Source organism: Oncorhynchus masou, chromosome 13 (assembly GCF_036934945.1).
Source record: "Oncorhynchus masou masou isolate Uvic2021 chromosome 13, UVic_Omas_1.1, whole genome shotgun sequence".
NCBI classification, from domain to species: Eukaryota; Metazoa; Chordata; class Actinopteri; order Salmoniformes; family Salmonidae; genus Oncorhynchus; species Oncorhynchus masou.
The window spans coordinates 67,392,889-67,415,920 of NC_088224.1; the positions used below are offsets into that span (position 1 = coordinate 67,392,889).

A 23,032-nucleotide genomic window follows, 5' to 3' on the forward strand; every position below is an offset into this window, starting at 1 on the left:
TCAGAATGAAGTATGAAACATGCTGTACTTTGAGAGGCACACAAGGCTTATTTAACAATTACATGTTCCTATAATACCAGAGTCAGAGGCTGAAGTCAACAAAGCACACAGTGTCATCTTTGTTTTAGCGACTGAGTGGCAAAACTGCAAAAGAGGGATTGTTGTGAAACCATGTCACAGTAAGCAGAAGGAATCCCCTTTATTCCCCAGCTGTAGAGCAGGACTGCTGCCCCACGCCCTTTTCTTTTCAGGAATCTGTGAGGACCGGTTTCACATCACACAGGCTAGACTCACACACAGGCACGCATGCCCACACACAGGCACACAGACTGTGCCTTCAGCTGGTCAAGCCCTGCTTTCTGTTAGGAGCTCAGCTCAGTCATGAAGAGGCAGTTGGAGCTAGCAGTGTTGGGCCTGGGCATTACAGGCTGGCTGTGCGCCATCCTCACCCGCTGCCTGCCCCTATGGAAAGTCAGCGGTACTCTGGACGACTCCACAGCCACGCTGTCGGCATACTGAGATGGGGTGTGGCTGGAATGGGATTACTGGGACCTCAACCATGACGGTAGCCTCCACTGCTCCTTCTACCAGTCTTTGTTATCTCTCGCTGGAAACTTCTGAACATAGAGAGGCCTGATCATGGCTTGTATAGGTGCTGTGGTCATCAGTATCATTGGAGAGGTGTGGTTTCCGAAGAGGAATCATGTGAAAGTTGCCTCCGGTGTGGTGTTTGTGCTGTGTTTGTCCATGTAGCCTGGACCTGCCACCAAACTAACAAGCCACTGGAGGGCGCTGTGGTGCTGAGGAGAGACTGGGGAGCTGCCCTGTACATAGGATGGATCTCCTCCTCTCTAATGGTAGTAGGGGAGGGTTTCTCAGTACTAGATTCCCCACGTTCCAGCAGCAGGAGGGGTCAGAAAGAGGGGGTTATACTCCAGGTTATCCTGTGGCAGAGCAGGGGCCAACCAGCCCCCTGGATACTATCCACAGGACTGAATTTAGACACAGCCAGTATGCTCGGGCAACAACACAACCATGAGAAGATGCAATCAGGTATGATTAGGTATGAATAGACCTCTAGGTACTATAGTCAATATTAGAAATCATGCTTCCACTGCAATGAAGCACTTTGAAAGATGTTGAAGAATTTAGGATAGAGGTAGAGTAGCACTAACCATGGAGTAAATTGCACTTTCAACTGTAATAATTGGGTCTGAAATGTTGTCAATTTGCTTAATTTATGTATTGGTGGTGAAGGTTTACCATTAAAGTGTTACTGTGTGCAATAATAGTGTTTAACATTACTTTTGAATGACTACCCCATCTCTGCACCCCACACATACAATTATCTGTAAGGTCCCTCAGTCGAGCAGTGACCTTCAAACACAGATTCAAACACAAAGATCAAGGAGGTTTTCCACTGCCTTGCAAAGAAAGGCACCGATTGGTAAATGGGTATAAACAAACATATATTGAATATCCCTTTAAGCATGGTGAAGTTATTTACTACACATTGGATGTTGTATCAATACACCCAGTCACTACAAAGATACAGGCGTCCTTCCTAACTCAGTTGCTCGAGAGGAAGGAAACCGCTCAGGAATTTCACTGAGGCCAATGGTAACTTTAAGTTACAGTGTTTAATGGCTGTAATAACAGAAAACTGAGGATGGATCAACAACATTGTAGTTACTCCACAATACTAACCTAAATGACCAAGGGAAAAGAAGGAAGCTTCAATAATAAAGAATAAAACTATTCCAAAACATGCATCCTGACTGTAATAAGGCACTAAAGTAAACCTGCGAAAAATGAGCAAAGAAATTGACTTTATGTCCTGAATACAAAGCATTATGTTTGGGGCAAATCCAGCACAACACATCACTGATTACCCCTCTTCATATTTTCAAACGTGGAGGTGGCTGCATCATGTAATGGGTATATTTGTCATCGGCAAGGAGTAGGGAGTTTTTTTTAAATATAAAAAGAAATGGAATAGAGATACTGTAAGCACAGGCAAAATCCTTGAGGAAAACCTGGTTCAGTCTGCTTCACAAAATACACTGGAAGACAAATTCACCTTTCAGCAGGATAATAACCTAAAACAAGGCCAAGTATACACAAGACTTGAAAATAGCTCGAGCAACAACCAACTTGCCAGAGCTTGAAGAATTTAAAAAAGAATCATGTGAAAATATTGTACAATCCAGGTGTGCAAAGAGACTTACCCAGAAACACTCACAGCTGTAATCGCTACCAAAGATGATTCTAACATGTATTGATATTGAGATAATTCGGTATTTGGGGCAGCAGGTAGTCTTGGGCCAGTAACCGAAAGATTGCTACATCAAATCCCCGAGCTGACAAGGTACAAATCTGTCGTTCTGCCCCTGAACAAGGCAGTTAACTCACTGTTCCTAGGCCGTCATTGTCAATAAGAATTTGTTCTTAACTGCCTTGCCTAGTTAAATAAAATATTTAATACATTTGCAAACATTTCTAAAAACATGGCATTATGGGGTATTGTGTGTAGATGGGTGAGAAGATTTTTGTCTGGGACAAAATGTGGAATAAGTCAAAGTATGAATAGTTTTTGAAGGCACTGTATCTTACAATAATGGTTTAAACTTGGGATAAAGTGTAATTTCTACTGTATTGGCATAGAGCTATTGATACCATTATTGGAGAGATTATGCCGTAGTAATCACAAAATAATGAATAAAAACAATGAAATAGATTAAGTTTTTATTTGCAATTGTTAATAAGACTCATATTTAAATATGAAGAAACATATATAAATTAAGGGGTTAAATAAAATATTCATAACAAAATATGCCTTTTCAAACATGGCGAAATGGTAAACTGGGTCAAATGAAAGGCAGGGTCAAAGCCATATGAATTACCCTAGAAGTTGACTCACAAAATAAACCTCATTAAATTATAGTAATTTTTTGTTTACAAGCAAACATTCGAGTGGTGCATGCTCACAGCAAAAATATTGAATGTTATCAGATCTTCAACCAAAACTAATATTAGAACAGACACTGGAAATAAGAAGGGCTCCATTGGTATTAGAAATAGTGGCCTCTTTAATGAGGGGTTTGCAGTTTGTGTGGCAGCGGTGGTGGTAAGATAGTGTATGTATGTAGTCCTATAGGGCTCTGTGTGCAGGCTATTCCAGCCTCTCGTCTCCCTCTTCCACATCCTTCAGACTGAGCACCTCCAGGGAACCTTTACCTTTCGTCTCACAGCGGATCAACTCATCTATCTCCCTGAAGCAGCCTGGGTCCACCAGACACACCTGGAGGATAGATGGAGGGAGATATAGATATATATAGATATATATATATTTATATATATATAGAGAGAGAGAGAGAAAGAGGGAGGGAAAGCAGTGTTGTTGCATTTCTTGAATTATTTACTACAAGTGTATACAGTGTATTACATATTCCTTTTGTTATCAAGTCTAGATAACTATTTTAGTTTAGAGCAGGGGTGTCACACTCATTCAATGGAGGGCCTAGTTTTATGCAGGATTTTGGTTTTTCCTTTCAATTAAGACCTAAACAACCAGGTAAGGGGAGCTCTTTACTAATTAGTGACCTTAATTCATCAATCAAGTACAAGGGAGGAGTGAAAATTCGCAGACACTCGGACCTTTGTGAAATGAGTTTGACACATGTGCTTTAGAGCCCTACAGTGTAGCCTAGTATAAACCAGAGGGATCTGTCTCTCACCATCTCCAGCTGGTCGTCAAAGTCTTCACTTTCCACCACCTTGAGGAGGGGTTTGAGTTTCTCCTTCAGCCTCTTGCCCTCCTTGGCCGGCAGGACCAGCCTCAGCCTCATGTGGGCCCTCTGGATCTCTATGGACTCTTTTAGCTGCCTAATCACCTCCAGAGCCTTGGAACAAACAGCAGTTAGATTCATGGGGCATTAGCATTAACATGACAAAGACTGTCATTAGTTGGTATGTACTGAAACCCAGTAAGTATTCTGGTTTATGTAGCTAAACAACAAACAGGTTCAGTGTTTAATATGACAGACTAAACTCCTCACTGAAAGGAAAACATTTATGGCTAAATCTAGCCACTGCTTGTACACACAGTATGCACAGTGAGTGAGCATTTAAAACAAAGCCGTTCATTCATGTTCAGCCGTTCATCCATGACGATTATATTAAAATATGGCAAATGTGTAGACTCCAGAGTGTACTGTAGCAACAACCTTTTGTCCCAGCCATACCTGCTGCTTGGTGCTTTTGTTGGCCTTGACAGAGTAGTGGATATCCTTCATGGCCCTCTCTATGAGGTTGACTGTGTATGGTCGCTTGGTCTCTGGGTTCACACACTTCTCTGCCACGATGGTCGCAATGTCTCTGAAACTCGTCTCCAACTGGCTCTGCCTCTCCTTGTCTGAAACCTGGAGTTCTCCTTTAGCTAAAATCTGAGAAAGAAAAGACATACTGAACAGGCAAATCTCACAACAATAACATAACATTGAATGAATGTGAGTAATATTGATTACTGGTGTTCTGTTTATCTGTCAATGTATTTACTTGTTTACATATCTCTGTCAGGTCATCTGTTCCAAAGGCTTTTGACAGATCATCTTTCTTGGCAACCTGACCCTTTGAAACATTATTGAAAACAGAGCTGGTCTGCAGCACTTCATCCAGGTCCTTCTCTCTGTGTAATTGGCAAATGAAAATGGCATGGCGATTTATTAAGTGTTTACATGGGGCTTTGCTATCTCAGTTTCCTAATCCTAGTCCTGGGGTGCACATTTATGCCCTAGCACTACACACCCGATTCCACTAATCAAAGGTTTGACAATGAGTTAGATAGTGGAATCAGGTGAATAGTGCCAGGGCAGATAGTGGAATCAGGTGAATAGTGCCAGGACAGATAGTGGAATCAGGTGAATAGTGTCAGGGCAGATAGTGGAATCAGGTGAATAGTGCCAGGGCAGATAGTGGAATCAGGTGAATAGTGTCAGGGCAGATAGTGGAATCAGGTGAATAGTGCCAGGGCAGATAGTGGAATCAGGTGAATAGTGTCAGGGCAGATAGTGGAATCAGGTGAATAGTGCCAGGGCAGATAGTGGAATCAGGTGAATAGTGCCAGGGCAAAAACAACAATGTGCACCCCTTTGGTTCCCCAAGACAGAAACACTGTGCTAGATGATGCTTTCAATATCTATAGGTATTGATAGGCTAATCTCGACAACCTAAAAACAAATATTATGTGAACTCAGACCAGCTATTGTATTTGGTTCTGGGGAGGTCGAGGGGGTGTCCCCTTTCGAAATTCAAAAGATGCCAAGTGTAGATGACTCAAAGTCCAAAGAATCAGTGATGCAAAACACATGGCACCTAGACTGTTCCTCATATCCTCATTATTCCACAGCCTCTCGACTCTGGGTAAGAATATAATGCACGATACAAGACAAGTGAGCCATGATGATGACATGAGTCATGACTTGCTACTCTGAAACAGCACATTCGATTGTATTATTTACATATTATTTAGATTCGTAGCTAATTATAAATACATCAAAGCTGAAAGCATACTACCATTAGTCGTAATACTACTGGTGTTTGCTATATGCCTCGGTGGTTATCAAAAAGATCCAACTAGCTAACGTTAGCTATCATAGCTACGCAGCTAGCTAAATTCCTAAAATACTCACGCTCCAGATCTCCAGCTCATCACTTTATTTTTGTAGCAGGCGATTTCAAATCGTTTTCCTCCCTTTTTCATCCTCACCACCGCCACATTTGTGAGTCGGATCTGGTTTGTTGGTGTAAATATGGACATATTTCTGCTTTACAAGACAGATGAATCTGTCAATAACACTATTTTTTTTAGCGGCGCTGGTGTGCTATGTGTTTCACAAAAATTCCGCCGGACTGAAACATACTATGTGCAAACGGTCCTATTTTAGGTTGGTCTCTGATGGAATTGTTTAGTATTTTTTTTTAAACATTTACATTTTGTACGGTACCATAACGACTGCTACGAATAAATACAAATATGTTTACTTTTTATGTAGTTGACAAACTAGATACGTTGCATAAAATATCACGTGTAAATGAAGTTGTTCCTGTACCGGTGTATTTCATCCAGATAATATAATTGAATGCTTAAAAACTCTGTTGCAAAGTAATGGAATAAAGGGGTGTAAACATATGGCTATGCCTATGGGATATCATCAAATATTTGTATATATGTAATATAATTAAACCTCCAATTCCCAAAGTGTATTTCGTTTCATCATGATAACAATTATGGCTGCTCCCAGCTGTTGAACTTTGATGTTCCGAAAACGTTTGTCAATATTTACATTGATGATACAAAACATTGCACAGGAGAAATAAACAATGTTGCGGGGCTCAACTTTACTGCTTTTGGATTTGATAACCCATGTTTTTGATGCTGATATTGATATGTGAGTGAGAGTGTCGCGGAGAGAACTGGGTATCTGTGAAAGGTGAGATGAGGATGGTGCAGAGAAGGTCAGTCGGCGCATTTTTTATATCAGTGAAAGAATGTCCTCGAGCCAGGTAGCAGCTGCTAGATTCTATTTAAAAAATAACTTTGTGCCGTTTCTGAGATATTTAGTTGATGTGTGTATGTATAGTATAGAGATCATATTTCGCGTATGTTTAGAGATACTATTAAATTACTAGAAGGGAAGGTCATAAACCCTAAAAGTTCCAGAATGGGTTGTAATTGGTAGCCATATTGGTCAGGAGAAATTCTGATTGGAATGAACGGCAGTAGAGGCATAATCCTGATTTGACTTATGCATGAAAATAAAAGTAAGGCATGTGATAGAATGAAATATTGTGTAATAAAATGATTGGCAACCTAAAATAGTCAGAATTAAAAATACAGTTTATAAGGGTTTCATACCAATGTTCTGTATAAATAACCTTTTATGTGTAACAGACCATAAATGTTTAATTTGTTGTTTTCTTGGAAAGCTGTGAGTGCTATTATACGATACAATATTAATTCTTGTTGCATTTACAACTTGTCTAAGTCCTATCAACTGATTTGAGCCAGTCTATGGCTGTGGATTGACTGCATTGCTTGAATGGAATGTTGGCATATTGGCAGTTAATTTGAAAAAATGTATGGAATCATTCCTCTAAAACTGGTGATATACAACATCCAGGATTAGCATTAGCTACTTTAGCGTGGTGGAAAATGATGTTTCATAAAGAAAAGTATGCATACTTTCCCAGTTTTTATCACCTTTTCACCATTAAATTAAGGAACAAATTGACGTCTTTGCAGCCTGAATGGAGAATGTTCTATGCACGAACCGGCCCACAGGAGATATGAATGTATAGCCAGCTACATAGATTCCCTTTGGACTGTAAGATGAAACGACTCAATATCACCATTTGCCGGTCTTTGGGCTAATCCAGAACATAATGTCTTTGCAGGAACAAGGAAGACAGTCCGCAGCACCTTCAAGAGTATTTTTTGGTCAGTATGGCAGAACAGGATATACTTGCACACAGCTGCCGATGTTTTGGTTGGAATTTGGTTCTCACTGAAAATGGCATTGAAAAAGGTAATTTAACTCTTCCCTTATTATTTGCTCAAAGAGCAGTTCTGTTTACATTTCTATTAATTCTAATTATTTATTTGTCTACTGGTAAATGAGAGTCAAATTGAGAGCTTGGGACTATAAGGTTATATCTGCATTTATGTCAAATTGAGTTGTTGACATTAATCTGTACAATGTTATCTACCTACAGTTGAAGTCGAAAGTTTACATACATTTATGTTGGGGTCATTAAATCTTGTTTTTCAACCACAACCACTTCTTGTTAAAAAACTATAGTTTTTCCAAGTCTGTTAGGACATCTCCTTTGTGCATGACACAAGTAATTCTTCCAACAATTGTTTACAGACATATTATTTCACTTATAATTCACTGTATCACAATTCCAGTGGGTCAGAAGTTGACATACACTAAGTTACTAAATTGACTGTACCTTTAAACTTTCCAGAATATGATGTCATGGCTTTAGAAGCTTCTGATAGGCTAATTTACTCCGTTACACCAGGGGCCTGTTGCACAAAAGTAGAATTAAGACATCCGGGATAAATGACTCAGCTGAGCTCAATGAAGCCAAAACATGTGCGTCCAGGCTTAATTGGTTGCACAAAGACCAAGCCAGGATGAGCAGACACGGATTCATTAAGCCAGGTGAAACCAATCCTGGATAGGTGCGCGCTCACGGCTCACTCAAATAGACCCCGCCACAGATCACAGATTAACTGATTTACCATGGCAACTAGAGCCGCGTACTTTTCCCCGTCGGAAGCACAAATCCTCATGGAGGCATACGAGGAGGTAAAAGATATAATTAAGAAGAAAGGCAACACCGCCACAGTGATAAAGCAAAGAGAAAAAGCGTGGCAAAGTATTGCAGACCGCCTGAATGCGTAAGTAGTGCACAATTACACACTCACCGCTCCGCTGAAACATCACAATTACAATTCAAATATTTAATTCACATCTCCAAAAATGCAGTTGTACTGTAATTATGAAACGGTTAAATTTTTAATTGAAATGCACTGCAGATATGAGTGAAATTGTGTAAAGTAACTCCATCACACTGTATAAAGCTATGATACATTTTTTGATATTTTTACTGAAAACAAGACAAAAATACCAAGTAATTTTTTGCAGTGTGACTCCATTAAATGTGTGTGTGTGTGTAGATTAAACATGAACGGGCCAAAACGGACATGGCAGCAGGTCAAAATCAAATACAAGAACATTCTGCAGAATGGTATGGTCCCTGACTAATATTTAACAAAGCACAAGCATATATTGTACCCAGAAGGTGCCTGCTCACACATTGTCTGTACTGTTTTAGCAGTGAAAAAGAATACCCACAGACAAGGCACGGGTGGTGGGTCACCAAAGGCTGACCTTACCCCAGCAGAGGACATGGCCTTGGAGCTAAATAAAGGCAGGCCCGTCTTAGAGGGGATCCCTGGGGGAAAGAGACGAGCATAGGTTCCTCCCAAGATGCCACCCGCTTCATTCAAGGTATGTCCTTCCATCTCTACATGGGATACAACCACATTCATATTGAATCAATTTGGACTGTCTGACTTTGGTTTACCTATTGCCTTGCAGTGTCTGGCAGCACTGTGTTCCTGTTAGAGCCACCAGCACAAGCACCAGACGATGCTGATCCAGTGAGTACTCCATCAAAGGCATACTGTAGGCCTGGCATGTCTTGTCTACTAGCTTCAATATGAATCCGATTAAATGTGATAGGGTGAAGGCCCCAGTGCAGCAGCAACAGCACATGATGGAGACGATGATGAGGAGGAGACCATCTCTCTGGATTCCAGAAGGCATGAGGTATCATGTTAAGACTGTGAAAGTACTATTTACTCTACAATGGTGAGGAGTCCTCATCAAAATCAAAAAATCTAATTTATTTTACAGGACCCAGATGCTATACAGTGGGAAAACCAGCCTGGCAACATAGTGCGTATTAATAAAAGGACACCACATCCTGCCAAATTCCAGCTGCGCTAATTGTATTGTGTTCACAGAGCTCACAAGCTATCAGAAAGTTGTATGGCAACCACCTCCGGCGCCAAATAGAACTGGCAGACATAGACATTCAGTACAAGAAGAAAAAGATGGAAAATCTTGCACTGGAGTCCGAAATAAAAAGAGGACAATTAGGAAACTGGACCTTGAAATAAAAAAACTTGAGGGAGGTGAGATATGCCTTCAATGTACACTGTATGCTAACTGTAACACAAATGTATTAATCATTATTTTTCTTTCCTCCCCCAGCTCCAAGAAGATGACACAGCTCAAAATAAAAATTAGGTATATTCTCGTAAAGTCAAGTGAGCCATGACATATGAGCTCTTATTGTGAGCACACAGGACGGTGGCATCTTTCTAAGGTTTTTTTATTTTCCCAGCAATCAGTACAACCAAGTCATCGTTATAAGGCATCGCCCTCTTTTGCCCACCCCCCCAGCACCAGGTGTGGCCATTAGCCTATATGAAGGCCCAAAATTGTGTGTTCCTTTCTGCTCTGACAATGGCATGCCCATTCGTGCGAGATGTGGTGGATGAAGAAGCATTTGTGCTGAGGAGAGCCTTCAGGCGAGAAAGGGTCTTCAGGGACCGGTTGGACCCACTGGCCTTCCCTGATGACCATCTATATGAAAGATACAGGTTTTCTGCAGATGGCATCAGGTATCTATGCAGACTACTGGGTCCCAGGATTAAGCACCGCACTGCACGGAGCCATGCACTGAGTGTGGAGCAAATGGTTTGTGTGGCCTTGCGCTTTTTTGCTAGTGGAGCCTTCCTGTACTCAGTGGGGGATGCAGAACAGCTGAACAAGGCCACAATTTGCCGCACAATAAGGAGTGTGTGTGGCTATCAAAGCATTAGCAGATGTCTTCATCTCCTTCCCTGGCCACAGAAGATTCTGTGACATCAAAGAGGAGTTCTATAGGATTGCAGGTAAGAGGATCTACAAATTACAGGACAACTGTTAACACATAGTAGGATACTCATTACTTTGTGTGACAGGTTTCCCCAATGTCATTGGTGCAGTGGACTGCACACACATAAGGATAAAAGCCCCCTCAGGTGCCCATGAGGCCGATTTTGTGAATAGGAAATCCTTTCACAGCATTAATGTTCAGGTGAACATAACTTTTTGATATTGTCCATTGACGAACACTCTGCATTGCCAGTGATGTGCATTGATTGGTGTAATATTCCTCATCTTATGATTTCAGATGGTCTGCAATGCTGACTGTGTGATCAGCAATGTTGTGGCAAAATGGCCTGGCTCAGTCCATGACTCCAGAATCTTTCGGGCCTCTGAAATCTATCACAAGGTAAGCCACACAACCCCTATTTATAACCATCATGGCTGTGTCAAGAATATCACTGTGTTTATGAGGTAGTAATGATGAGATTTTGTGTTGACAGGTGAATTCTCTGGTGTGTTGCAGGGAGACAGGGGGTATGGCTGCCAGCCTTTTCTCCTGACACCTTTCACAGACCCCCAGGAAGCACAGCAGGCCTACAACCATGCCCATGCCAGGACCAGGGCCAGAGTTGAAATGACCTTTGGCCTCCTGAAGGCACGCTTTCACTGCCTTCACAAATTAAGGGTCAGCCCTGTTAGGGCATGTGATATTACTGTGGCTTGTGCTGTCCTCCACAATGTGGCCTGCCTGAGGAAGGAGAGGGCCCCCAGAGTGCCACCAGCCATGGACTGGGACAATCCGGCAATCTTCCCTGATGACGACAGTGGTCGGCTGCTGAGGGACCAATATGTGTTGAATTATTTTAGTTAATATGTGTGCTTTCAATTTTGGTTAAATATGTCCTGCGGTGGCAGAGGAATTTGGGTTTTTTGGGGTTCGTTTTTGACGAATTTGGCCTCTTATGATGTTTGTGCGGTATACTGTGTGTAATACAAGGCTGCAGGGAGGCTACTGCATCCATTCATTTGTCTGTTCAGTTGATGTGTATGGATTTGTCCTGCATTTATTTTAGTGTGCAGACATGCAGGGTGTGTTATATACAGACCTTTGAATGTGTATGTATCATTTTGTATAATATGCTTGGATTCTGTGCTTTCCATCTTGTAGAGTCACTGTGACTTCAGTTTCGAAAGGAGCTGATGGTTTACCTGCTTTGTTTTGTCCTTATTCAATAAAGGAACATAATGTTACACATTGTGTTTTTATATTCATATGGAATGTGTATTTGTTTATATGACAGAGTACTAGGGCCACACTGAAGAAAAAGGATAAAGTCATACATTTATGAGGCTGGTTCTTTCTGCAGAAAAGCTACATATTGTTTTTACAGTTTTGATACTTATGACAATGTGATACTTAATATTCTGGCACATCAGCATGTCTTTGTTTATGAAACCATACTGAAGTACAATATCACGAAATGCCCCACATCTGTCATTTTAACAACTGTCCTCCTTTAAAACAACTGGTTACAATATTATGACTTGTGTTTTTTTCCCCTCTGTGGCCCTAATATTCTATCATTTTATATATAGCCTTATAGTCTATGGGAAACTGTAAATTATCTAATGATAGCAACATCTAAAAATCATTTTTTATCCAAAATCATTGAAATTAATGATCACAAACGTTTAAATAATAACAGTGGGTCTAGTTATATGTGATAACAATGTATAGTGAGCAGTGAAATAACTATTGGTTTCCATTTGTGGTGACTGCTGACTGACATTAGGGATGAGATTAAATAGATCCTGGAATTTAGCCTGGTCTGGAGCAGGCTAGCTCCACAGAATAAATCTCCATGGTAATTTATACCATAACATATCCTCCTGCCTCCTATCCATCTTTAGTGCAACCGGATTACGGATCAATTGAGCCAGGATCACCAAGATATCCTGGCTTAATCCCTTATCCTAGTTTTGTGCAACAGGCCCCAGCTCTGTCTGGTGACCCAAGTTAAACAATTTGGAGGCAATGCTACCAAATACTAATTGAGTGTATGTAAACTTCTGGGAATGGGATGAAATAAATAAAAACTGAAATAAATCATTCTTTCTACTACTATTCTGACCTTTCACATTCTTAAAATAAAGTGGTGATCCTAACTGACCTAAGACAGGGAATTTTTAATTGGAAAAATGTCAGGATTTGTGAAAACTGAGCTTAGATGTATTTGGCTAAGGTGTATGCAAACTTCTGACTTCAACTGTATATAGTTCTCTAAATACCCCAATTCATGTTAAGTTCAAAAGAATACAATAAAAAAAAATTGCTGACATCATTCAAACCAATGAGGATTTGGAACTTTAAAACCAATTATCTCAGAATCATCTTTTTGCAGATAGAACTTTGTAGTCCCAAGCTCTCCAAATGTTACACATTATTTTTCTCTGTACCCCATTAGAATACTCTTACCAATCCAGTGACCCTCTGGCTCTACAAAGCTGTGGAGTAGGATGGTTGCAGTGTTGAGAAAGTAGTTGATGTATCTAAAGCACAGATATTCTATGGATCACAGACTGGAACTGCAAAGGTAAGAGGGTGATTCTGCAACCATGGACTTTTTTTGTAATACAGGGGTATTTTTTTAGGTTTAAGAGAAAATAATAGTTTTAGGGATGCATGGTTTTTATTAACTCTCGAGAACCCAAGGGGCCATACCCAGCCATAGGTTTCTTATTCGAAACTTATGGAGCACGGCCAATGTTTACTACAGTCCCAACTCTCTTTTTTTAACGATTACAAATGTTAATAGTCTTCCCTTGCGATACGGTTTTCGAAAACCTTTCGGCCTAATTTTCATATACAGTGCATTTGGAAAGTATTTAAACCCCTTTACCTTTACCACATTTTGTTATGTTACAGCCTTATCTAAAATAAATGTAATATTTTTTTCCGCCCTCATTTTACACACAATACCCCATAAGGACAAAGCAAAAACAGGTTTTTAGAAATGTTTGCAAAAAAAATAAAGAAAAATAAATATTATATTTGCATAAATATTCAGACCCTTTATTCAAAACTTTGTTGAAGCACCTTTTGGCAGCGATTACAGCCTTGAGTCTTCTTGGGTATGACACTACAAGCTTGGTACACCTGTATTCGGGGAGTTTCTCCCATTCTCTGCAGATCCTGTCAAGCTCTGTCAGGTTAGATGGGGAGCGTCCCTGCATAGCTATTTCCAGGTCTCTCTAGAGATGTTCGATCGGATTCAAGTCTGGGCTGTGGCTGGGCGACTCAAGGACATTCAGAGTCTTGTCCCAAAGCCACTCATGCGTTGTCTTGGCTGTGTGCTTAGGTTTGTTGTCCTGTTTGAAGGTGAACCTTCACCCCAGTCTGAGAACCTGCTCCAGAGCACTCAGGACTTCATTAAGGATGTCTCTGTACTTTGCTCCATTCATCTTTCCCTTAATCCTGACTAGTCTCCCAGTCTCTGCCGCTGAAAAACATCCCCACAGCGTGATGCTGCCACCACCATGCTTGACCCGTAGGGATGGTGCCAGGTTTCATCCAGACGGGATGCTTGGCATTCAGGCCAAGTAGTTAAATCTTGGTTTTATGAGACCAGGGAAACTTGTTTCTTATGGTCTGAGAGTCTTTTAGGTGCGTTTTGGCAAACTCCAAGCGGGCTGTCATGTGGTTTCCATCTGGCTTCCATCTGTCAACCCCAAGTTTGCCTCTTTTTATTATTCTTATTTATTTTTCTTATTTAAACCAATGGCTGGCACAGGTATAAATATTTTAAATGAATCCCGTTCAACCAGGAAAGATTGATTATTTTCATCAGTATTCCATTCTGTTGGGCAATACTTCACCATCTGAGAAATGAATAGGAGATTTGTCGCCTGGCACAGCAGACACAGCAGGAAATTGCCATTTATTCAACAGAGATACTTTACAGTTCGGGGAGAGGGATTTTTTATCTCCAAAGAGAAATTACCAAGGGTGCTCGGCCCGGCCTCCGGCCCAGAGATCTAGTTTCAGATGCTCAGTGCATTGACTGTGCCCAGTGTTCAATCATGATCCTCTCTTCCTCGAGCAGCATAGAGTGTTGCAGGCAGCTCTTTGCTGTAGGAAACCATAGGGAAAGGGGCACCTTACACTGGCTGCCCTGTAGGGCTTAAATCATTTACAATGTTGCTCTGCTTTGGAGATTTGTTCTGCGTTCAAATTGTTGTCCTCATACCTCATCATTGTGCTCCCTATGCACCTGTTGTTATTGATTCCTACTTTCACTCTGGATGCATGTAATGCAATAAGTTGTCCATAGCTGCATCCTGTTTTTGCATCCAGAAATGGGGCCATTCCTGTATAAAGTGCCGGAGAGATCCTTATTCTATATGTATATGTTACATATTCTGCATTTGTTTATCTTGTGCCACTTTCCGGATTTTTGATGACATCTCTCTCTATAGTGCTCCAACAAGTTGGTCTGTATGTTCCTATTGGCTGTGTACACTGACGGACAGCCCATAGAAAATGCTGAATGGTTCTGTAAGTGTCTGGAGGAGGCAACCACTGACTTCAGATATGGGAAAGCCTACCTGAAAGGACTGAGATATGCAGTGTTTGGCCTGGGCAAGTCTGTGTATGGCTGCCATTACAATATGGTAAGAGATCTGACAAAATACTGTGTGTCTCCTATCGATATGTTTCCACCATGTGTGGTGCTGCTACTTACACTTGCAATCCATTTCTTTGCTTATCTGATACTTTCATGGATATTTTTTGCATATTATACATTCCTCTTTTGTACACACTAGAATACTAAGCTCATTCAATCGATTATCATTACCACTATTACTGTTCTCTCCTGTCCTATAGCTAACCATCCACTTTCTCTAGACTCACTGAAAACACATCATTCAACCCCTTCTGCCCTCTCCCTTAGGTGAGTAAGAATGTGGACAAGTGGCTGTGAATGCTGAGCGGCATCCGGGTTCTGTCCAGAGGAGATGGCAACTGCAACGTAGCAAAGAGCCACAATGGCAGCGTGCATACTGACTTTCTGGTCTGGAAGACCAAGTTCCTGAGCTGCCTGCAGGCCCTGGTTGCAGGGCAGAAGAAGGCCTGTAGTGGAAACTGTAAGATGGGCTGCTCATGTAAGACCAGGAACAGGAAGAAACCACAGTCCTCAGTCTTCTCCTATCAGGCATTTCCAGAACAGCTCAGCTCTGAGGTAAGACTAAACGTAACTACTCTTAACATGCATACCTCCCATTACTAATGCTATCTCATAGAGCTGATTCATAGTTCATGTAAATCCATGCAGGGTTATGCTGTCCACAATAAGGTATTTCTTATTACACTTTTATCTGGAGTAGATTCCTTGACACTACTGCTATTACTAAACACGCATGCATGCACATACCCTCTTTCTCATATTGTCATGGTAACGTGAGTTAGCGGTGCTACTTTCTCTTCCTGCTGTCTCCAGTGCTGTACGCAGCAGGGGTGATGTTGAGCGAGTAGAGGAGAGTGAAGAAAGAAACTCCAGTATGAAGGCTAATCATTATGATTTATCTACCATGCATCCATTTAGCTTTCATTTAATCCTGCCAATGCCGACAAACTTGTGGTGGGCAACATCATTTTAATCAGCCACGTACCCTGAGGAGTTCCTAAACTCCATAAATATGCATATGTTTTTCTTTATTTAATCAAGCAGCTCCAACAAAAGGTAATGACTTGTAATAAAATGTATCCCGTATGGGATCCTGGATGTGTTTAATCATGAATGTATTTAAGATTAGTTGTGGATTTATGCCTTAATAAATCAGAAGCAGGTTTGGACCCTTTAGGAAATGCTTGAAGTGAGAGAGGCAGGTCTCTCGTGTACTAGGTGTGAGTGATCTCTCCGTATTTTTCAGCCACTTGCTCTCTCTGTTCTCACCTACAGTTGAAGTCGGAAGTTTACATACACCCTAGCCAAATACATTTAAACTCAGTTTCACAATTCCTGACATTTAATCCTAGTAAAAATTCCCTGTCTTAGGTCAGTTAGGATCACTACTTTATTTTAAGAATGCGAAAGGTTAGAATAATAGTAGAGAGAATGATTTATTTCAGCTTTTATGTTAGCTCTTCTTGTACATTTCTCCTTCCTGAGCGGTATGACGGCTGCGTGGTCCCATGGTGTTTATACTTGCGTACTAGATGAACTTGGTACCTTCATGCGTTTGGAAATTGCTCCCAAGGATGAACCAGACTTGTGGAGGTCTACAATTTTTTGAGATCTTGGCTGATTTCTTGTGATTTTTCCCATAATGTCAAGCAAAGAGGCACTGAGTTTGAGGTAGACCTTGAAATACATCCACAGGTACACCTCCAATTGACTCAAATGATGTCAATTAGCCTACCAGAAATTTCTTCTAAAGCCATGACATCAATTTCTGGACTGTGCCTTTAAACAGCTTGGAAAATTCAACTTTTTGTATGCAATCTTCTGACCCACTGGAATTGTGAAACAATGAATTATAAGTTAAATAATCTGTCTGTAAATAATTTGTTGGAAACATTACTTGTCATGCACAAAGTAGATGTCCTAACCAACTTGCTAAAACTAGTTTTTTAACAAGACATTTGTGGAGTGGTTGAATAACGAGTTTCCATGACTCCAACCTTAGTGTATGTAAACTTCAGACTTCAACTGTACCTGTCATATTCTGTTCATCTCTCTCTCGTTCTGCCATCGCCTTTCCCTATCTACTCCTCTCCCTCTCACCTGCTGTCTCCCGTCCTCCTCTCATTCGCTCTCTTTCTATCTGCAGGAGGAGCTGGTAGAGTCCAGTAGTGACAGAGACAGCTGGGTCAGAGGAGAATAGCCCAGGCTCAGTCATTGATGTGGAGGATCTAGGAAACATCTTGAACGGCATCAAGAAAGCCAAGGTCAGTCTACTACCTAGAAATTAAGCAATGTAATGGGCATGCATTATACAAGGTTTGCTAGTATGTATACTTGATTGGAACATAGCCATGGTTTCAATTTCAGTTTCGACATACAGTATTTCATGGTACTGTATCTGTGAGGCTGAAGGGTCACCATAGCATTTTATAACTTCGTACTATTGCTCCATAAGCCATTATGATGATTTTTTTTACAACTGCTTTACAACTTCTCCTGGCTGTTTTTGACATGGCATTGTACTACACCAGTCAAAGGCCACCTATCCTCTGATTTGCCGACAAGCACATACTCTATTTGGCTTCTGTGAACTCAGGCTCCATGGGGACACCAGGTGAGTGGGGTCCCCATGGAAGGCCTCATTGCCTTGCTTTAGCAGCTAACACATAAGCTGAACATGTGACTGTGGAGTAAACGTGGTTTCATTGAAGGAAAAGCAGAGCGAGCGGCAGATGGTTTGGTAGACACCAGCCTGGGCAGGAAAAGTGGGGACTTGCATAAGAGTGAGCTGTGAACGTGCTCTGGACGCCCACTCCCCAGACTTCTGGGGATGAGTGACTCAAGATGAGAAGAGGGAGAGGCGACATTTACAGTACTCCTCATCTCGTTTTAGTCACACTCACTACTGAAGAATGAAGGGATGGAGAGAAGCAGTAAAGCTGCAAATATCCATCCCCTCCGTCTACCTTTCCATTTGATTGACATGTTGATGTGGGGAGAAGTCTGTCCATAATAAAGTGCTGCTCTGCCTTAACAACACTATCAACAAGGCAGGTCCTAGATTTGTCGCACCTTGACTGCTGTTCAGTCGTGTGGTCAGGTGCTACAAAGAGGGACAATTGGCTCAGAACAGGGCAACACGGCTGGCCCTTAAATGTACATGAAGAGCTAACATTAATAATATGCATGTAAATCTCTCATGGCTCAAAGTGGAGGAGTGATTGACTTCATCACTACTTGTTTTTGTAAGAAGTGTTGACAAGCTGAATGCACTGAGCTGTCTGTTTATACTACTAGCACACAGCTCTGACACCCATGCATACCCCACATGACATGCCACCAGAGGTCTCTTCACAATCCCCAAGTCCAGAACACACTATTGGAGGTGCACAGTACTGCATAGACACATGGCTACATGGAACTCTATTGCACATCAGGTAACTGATGCAAGCAGTAGAATCAGATTTTCAAAAACAGATTAAAATACACCTTATGGAACAGTGGGACTGTGAAGAGACACACACACACACGCACACACACACACACACACACACACACACACACACACACACACACACACACACACACACACACACACACACACACACACACACACACACACACACACACACACACACACACACACACACACACACACACACACACACACACACAGGTACAGACATGCATATGCACACACATCCATTGTAATATGGTGGTATTATACATTTTGTATTGTAGATGTGTAATAATGTTATATGATCTTTTGTTTTATGTTTGATGTAAGTGCCTTAATGTTGCTGGACCCCAGGAAGAGTAGCTGCTGCCTTGGCAGGAACTAATGGGGATCCATAATAAATATAAATACACATGTCCTTTACATCTGAACCAGAATGGGAACATTTTCAACGCCCACAACTAGCAAATAATTGTGTTGTTCAATGATAAAAACATATCAAGCAGGCCAATATTAAACATATGAATCATATCATGATACAAAACATTTGCCTAACCAGGAGGGAAATAATACTTAGGTTGGATTCTTCAAAGTTGACTACAGATAATTATTTATGTATATAAAATAATGTAGTGCAATGTAGTGCAACATGTTTTAAAGGTGTTTTTGTATTGTGTGATTATGAGGTGAAACCTGCATGCTGTAAATTATATAGGCTTTGAGGCATTTTGGCCATCTGGAACTGATACTGGTTTGTTTTGCACGTTGTGCAGTGCATACAGAATGAACTTGTTTAACAAGACTTTGCTGCTAATGGTGTGTGTGTGTGTGTGTTGAAAATGTAGTATCTTTCCTACAGAAAAAATCTTAAGGGTCAGCACAGCAGTGTTTAGTGCCAGACAGTTTTTTGACATCATTTTTGTTTAGGCACCATGGGATTGATATCTCCCCTGATCCAGACTGATGTTGTTGGACAGCAAAGGAGAGGAAATTAATGTAATTGTCAGCTCTATTTGGGACAGCTGTCACTCAAGCAGAGTTTTCTGCTCTGTTCTGGTCTCCGCAATGTCACTTTCCTCCAGTGTCACCTTCCTGCTCTGACCCCACTCTGACTCCATCCTTCCTCTTATAACCAGGAAGGAGCACCTCTGTCCCAACTGTCAGTCTTCGTGTTTGCCCACAGGGGAAAGAGTGTGTTGTTTTGTGTGTTTTTTAGCATCTTGGGATGGCTGAAGGGTAGTAAAGGCAATGACTTGAGTATGCACATATTTTATCCTTTCCTTCTTTCACTTTAGGTTGAACTTTAAGAATTTGGACATACTCTCTTTGTTCAGAATTACCTCTGCTGCAGAGGATAAATTCATTAGAGTTACCAGCATAGAGGAGGAGGTGTGATGGTGTGGGGGAGCTTTGCTGGGTTCTTATTTACTACGGAATAAAACTGGCCACTACCAAAAAGGCCTGATTGGTGGAGTTCTGCAGAGATGGTAGAACCTTCCAGAAGGTCAACCATCTCCACATGGGAACTCTGGAGCTGTGTCAGAGTGACAATCAGGTTCTTGGTCACCTCCCTGACCAAGGCCCTTCTTCCACAATTGCTCAGTTTGGCCGGGCGGCCAGCTCTAGTAAGATTATTGGTGGTTCCAAACTTCTTCCTTTTAAGAATGATGGAGGCCACTTTGATCTTGGGGACCTTAAATGCTGCAGACATTTATTTTGTACCCTTCTCCAGATCTGTGCTTTAACACAATCCTGTCTTAGAGGGAGGGAGGGAGTGAGTTCAGCCAGGATTTAGAACGGCTGCATGTTATCGCCCTTTAATCTCAAAATCTTGATGATGTAAAAATACGAGAGATCCTCTGACAATTCCCTATGAAATGATCCACTGTAACAAGCAAAGCAGAGCAAATTTAACACGCGTTTTTATTGACTAACATTCGGGATAATGTGTATCCAATTCTGTTTTGGTGTCAACAAATTGCATATCTGCTTTCACTGGACATCTTCATAGGTTTTGAAAACTATCAGAAATAAACTGCACAATGGTGAAGCGTCAATTATCGCTTAACAACGGCAATGTAGGAGAAGGTGGCGCTCCTGGAGCATTCAGACAGAAACCGCATTAGCCAGATTGGATGGTTCTACCCAGAGACATGTATTTATAGAGTTGAGCATATGCAGTTTCTGCATTGTGATTTATTTACTTAAACATGTTAGCGCTCCATAAGTATTAACATTACAAGTGGAATATTTGTTTTAAATACTATAAAACTGAATGTGAAGAATGAGCATTATAGAGAACCCCTTTTCACGTTATTTAAGATAGAATTGAAATACTGTTTTGAAATGATCCGTAAATGTAAAAACAAAAAAGCAATACACACCATAAAAGTATTTAACAAATTTAAAATTAATCTTTATGTAATACCCCTGTCTTTCAGGTTTATGTACTCTTGTTTGTATATTTCTGTTTTTTTGTATGTGTGCATAAGAAAAAAGAACATTATGATGTGTTTACATGACACTAGAACATTCTATGGCATCCATGTTAGCACTCCATTGACATTACACGAGGATTATACCATGGCATTGTTGAATACTTGTTTCTGATTGGCTTAAATGGCATTATGGCTCTACCTTTAAGGGAAGTCAAAGACAGGGGTTTTCAGGTAGTCTAGTACTTACTGTACCTCCATACATCATATTCCCTCTCAAAACACCATTGAGATGGCTGGTCATCAATTGCTGTGCTCAGCTTATATTGAATTCACTGACAGTAGGGTGTCCACCCACTCTGTAGAGTGGGTGAAAACATGCTTTAGTGAGGAAATGTCACTTCCTTATGCTATAAGATACATTAAGTATTTCTCAAAAATATCTAACATTATATCCAAAAAGTCAGATTTCTTAACCTAATACATCCGATAATAAGCACCGAGCTCTATTGAGAGTGGTGCCTCTTTCTCGCAGGAACTTTTGTAAAGGCTGTTGGTGGAAGGTGAGGACCAAGGTGCAGCATGGTACGTGTCCATGATTTTATTATAACCGAACACTAGAACAAAAATTATCAAAGCGGCAGAAACTAAACGGCTCTATCTGGTGTAGACACACAACAGAAAACAACTACCCTCAAAACCCATGTGGGAAAAAGCTACCAAAGTATGGTTCTCAATCAGAGACAGGGTTCAATTCTTGGACTGACTCTCTTCTCTGTATACATCAATGAGGTCGCTCTTGCTGCTGGTGAGTCTCTGATCCACCTCTACGCAGACGACACCATTCTGTATACTTCTGGCCTTTCTTTGGACACTGTGTTAACAACCCTCCAGGCAAGCTTCAATGCCATACATCTCTCCTTCCGTGGCCTCCAATTGCTCCTAAATACAAGTAAAACTAAATGCATCCTCTTCAACCGATCGCTACCTGCACCTGCCCGCCTGTCCAACATCACTACTCTGGACGGCTCTGACTTAGAATACGTGGACAACTACAAATACTTAGGTGTCTGCTTCGACTGTAAACTCTCCTTCCAGACCCATATCAAACATCTCCAATCCAAAGTTAAATCTAGAATTGGCTTCCTATTTCGCAACAAAGCATCCTTCACTCATGCTGCCAAACATACCCTTATAAAACTGACCATCCTACCAATCCTCGAAAATAGCCTCCAATACCCTACTCAACAAATTGGATGCAGTCTATCACAGTGCAATCCATTTTGTCACCAAAGTCCCATATACTACCCACCACTGCTACCTGTATGCTCTCGTTGGCTGGCCCTCGCTTCATACTCGTCGCCAAACCCACTGGCTCCATGTCATCTACAAGACCCTGCTAGGTAAAGTCCCCCCTTATCTCAGCTCGCTGGTCACCATAGCATCTCCCACCTGTAGCACACGCTCCAGCAGGTATATCTCTCTAGTTACGCCCAAAACCAATTCTTTCTTTGGCCGCCTCTCCTTCCAGTTCTCTGCTGCCAATGACTGGAACGAACTACAAAAATCTCTGAAACTGGAAACACTTATCTCCCTCACTAGCTTTAAGCACCAACTGTCAGAGCAGCTCACAGATTACTGCACCTGTACATAGCCCACCTATAATTTAGCCCAAACAACTACCTCTTTCCCTACTGTATTTAATTAATTTATTTATTTTGCTCCTTTGCACCCCATTATTTTTATTTCTACTTTGCACATTCTTCCATTGCAAAACATTCCAGTGTTTTACTTGCTATATTGTATTTACTTGGCCACCATGGCCTTTTTTTGCCTTTACCTCCCTTATCTCACCTCATTTGCTCACATCGTATATAGACTTGTTTATACTGTATTATTGACTGTATGTTTGTTTATTCCATATGTAACTGTGTCGTTGTATGT

At 41.2% G+C, this 23,032-nt stretch overlaps 1 protein-coding gene, 2 long non-coding RNA genes and 1 pseudogene across 6 annotated transcripts; 3 read left to right on the forward strand and 1 right to left on the reverse strand.

Moving 5' to 3' along the window:
• The first annotated feature begins 273 nt into the window (after positions 1 to 273).
• Positions 274 to 23,032, forward strand: part of LOC135553404 (S-adenosyl-L-methionine-dependent tRNA 4-demethylwyosine synthase TYW1-like) — a 68,348-nt pseudogene continuing 45,589 nt past the window's right edge.
• Positions 2,729 to 5,905, reverse strand: LOC135552893 (ribosome maturation protein SBDS). The gene is made up of 5 exons (XM_064984828.1): positions 5,691 to 5,905; positions 4,558 to 4,687; positions 4,245 to 4,445; positions 3,738 to 3,902; positions 2,729 to 3,301 (listed from the first exon to the last, which is right to left on the reverse strand). Exons 1-5 carry the CDS (start codon positions 5,816 to 5,818, stop codon positions 3,173 to 3,175), a joined length of 753 nt encoding a protein of 250 aa, XP_064840900.1. The 5' UTR covers positions 5,819 to 5,905; the 3' UTR covers positions 2,729 to 3,172.
• LOC135552895 (uncharacterized) lies at positions 9,172 to 9,677 on the forward strand. Its single transcript, XR_010457523.1, has 4 exons — positions 9,172 to 9,232; positions 9,315 to 9,401; positions 9,489 to 9,530; positions 9,599 to 9,677. It is a non-coding gene; the product is annotated as an uncharacterized LOC135552895 (long non-coding RNA).
• On the forward strand, positions 9,725 to 11,429 carry LOC135552894 (uncharacterized). 4 transcript variants are annotated; one of them, XR_010457522.1, is made up of 6 exons: positions 9,725 to 9,769; positions 9,849 to 9,884; positions 9,982 to 10,534; positions 10,604 to 10,719; positions 10,816 to 10,917; positions 11,012 to 11,429. It is a non-coding gene; the product is annotated as an uncharacterized LOC135552894 (long non-coding RNA). The 4 variants fall into 4 exon arrangements; XR_010457520.1 differs by having other exon boundaries at positions 9,734 to 9,769; positions 9,849 to 10,534; XR_010457519.1 differs by lacking the exon at positions 9,725 to 9,769 and having other exon boundaries at positions 9,787 to 10,534.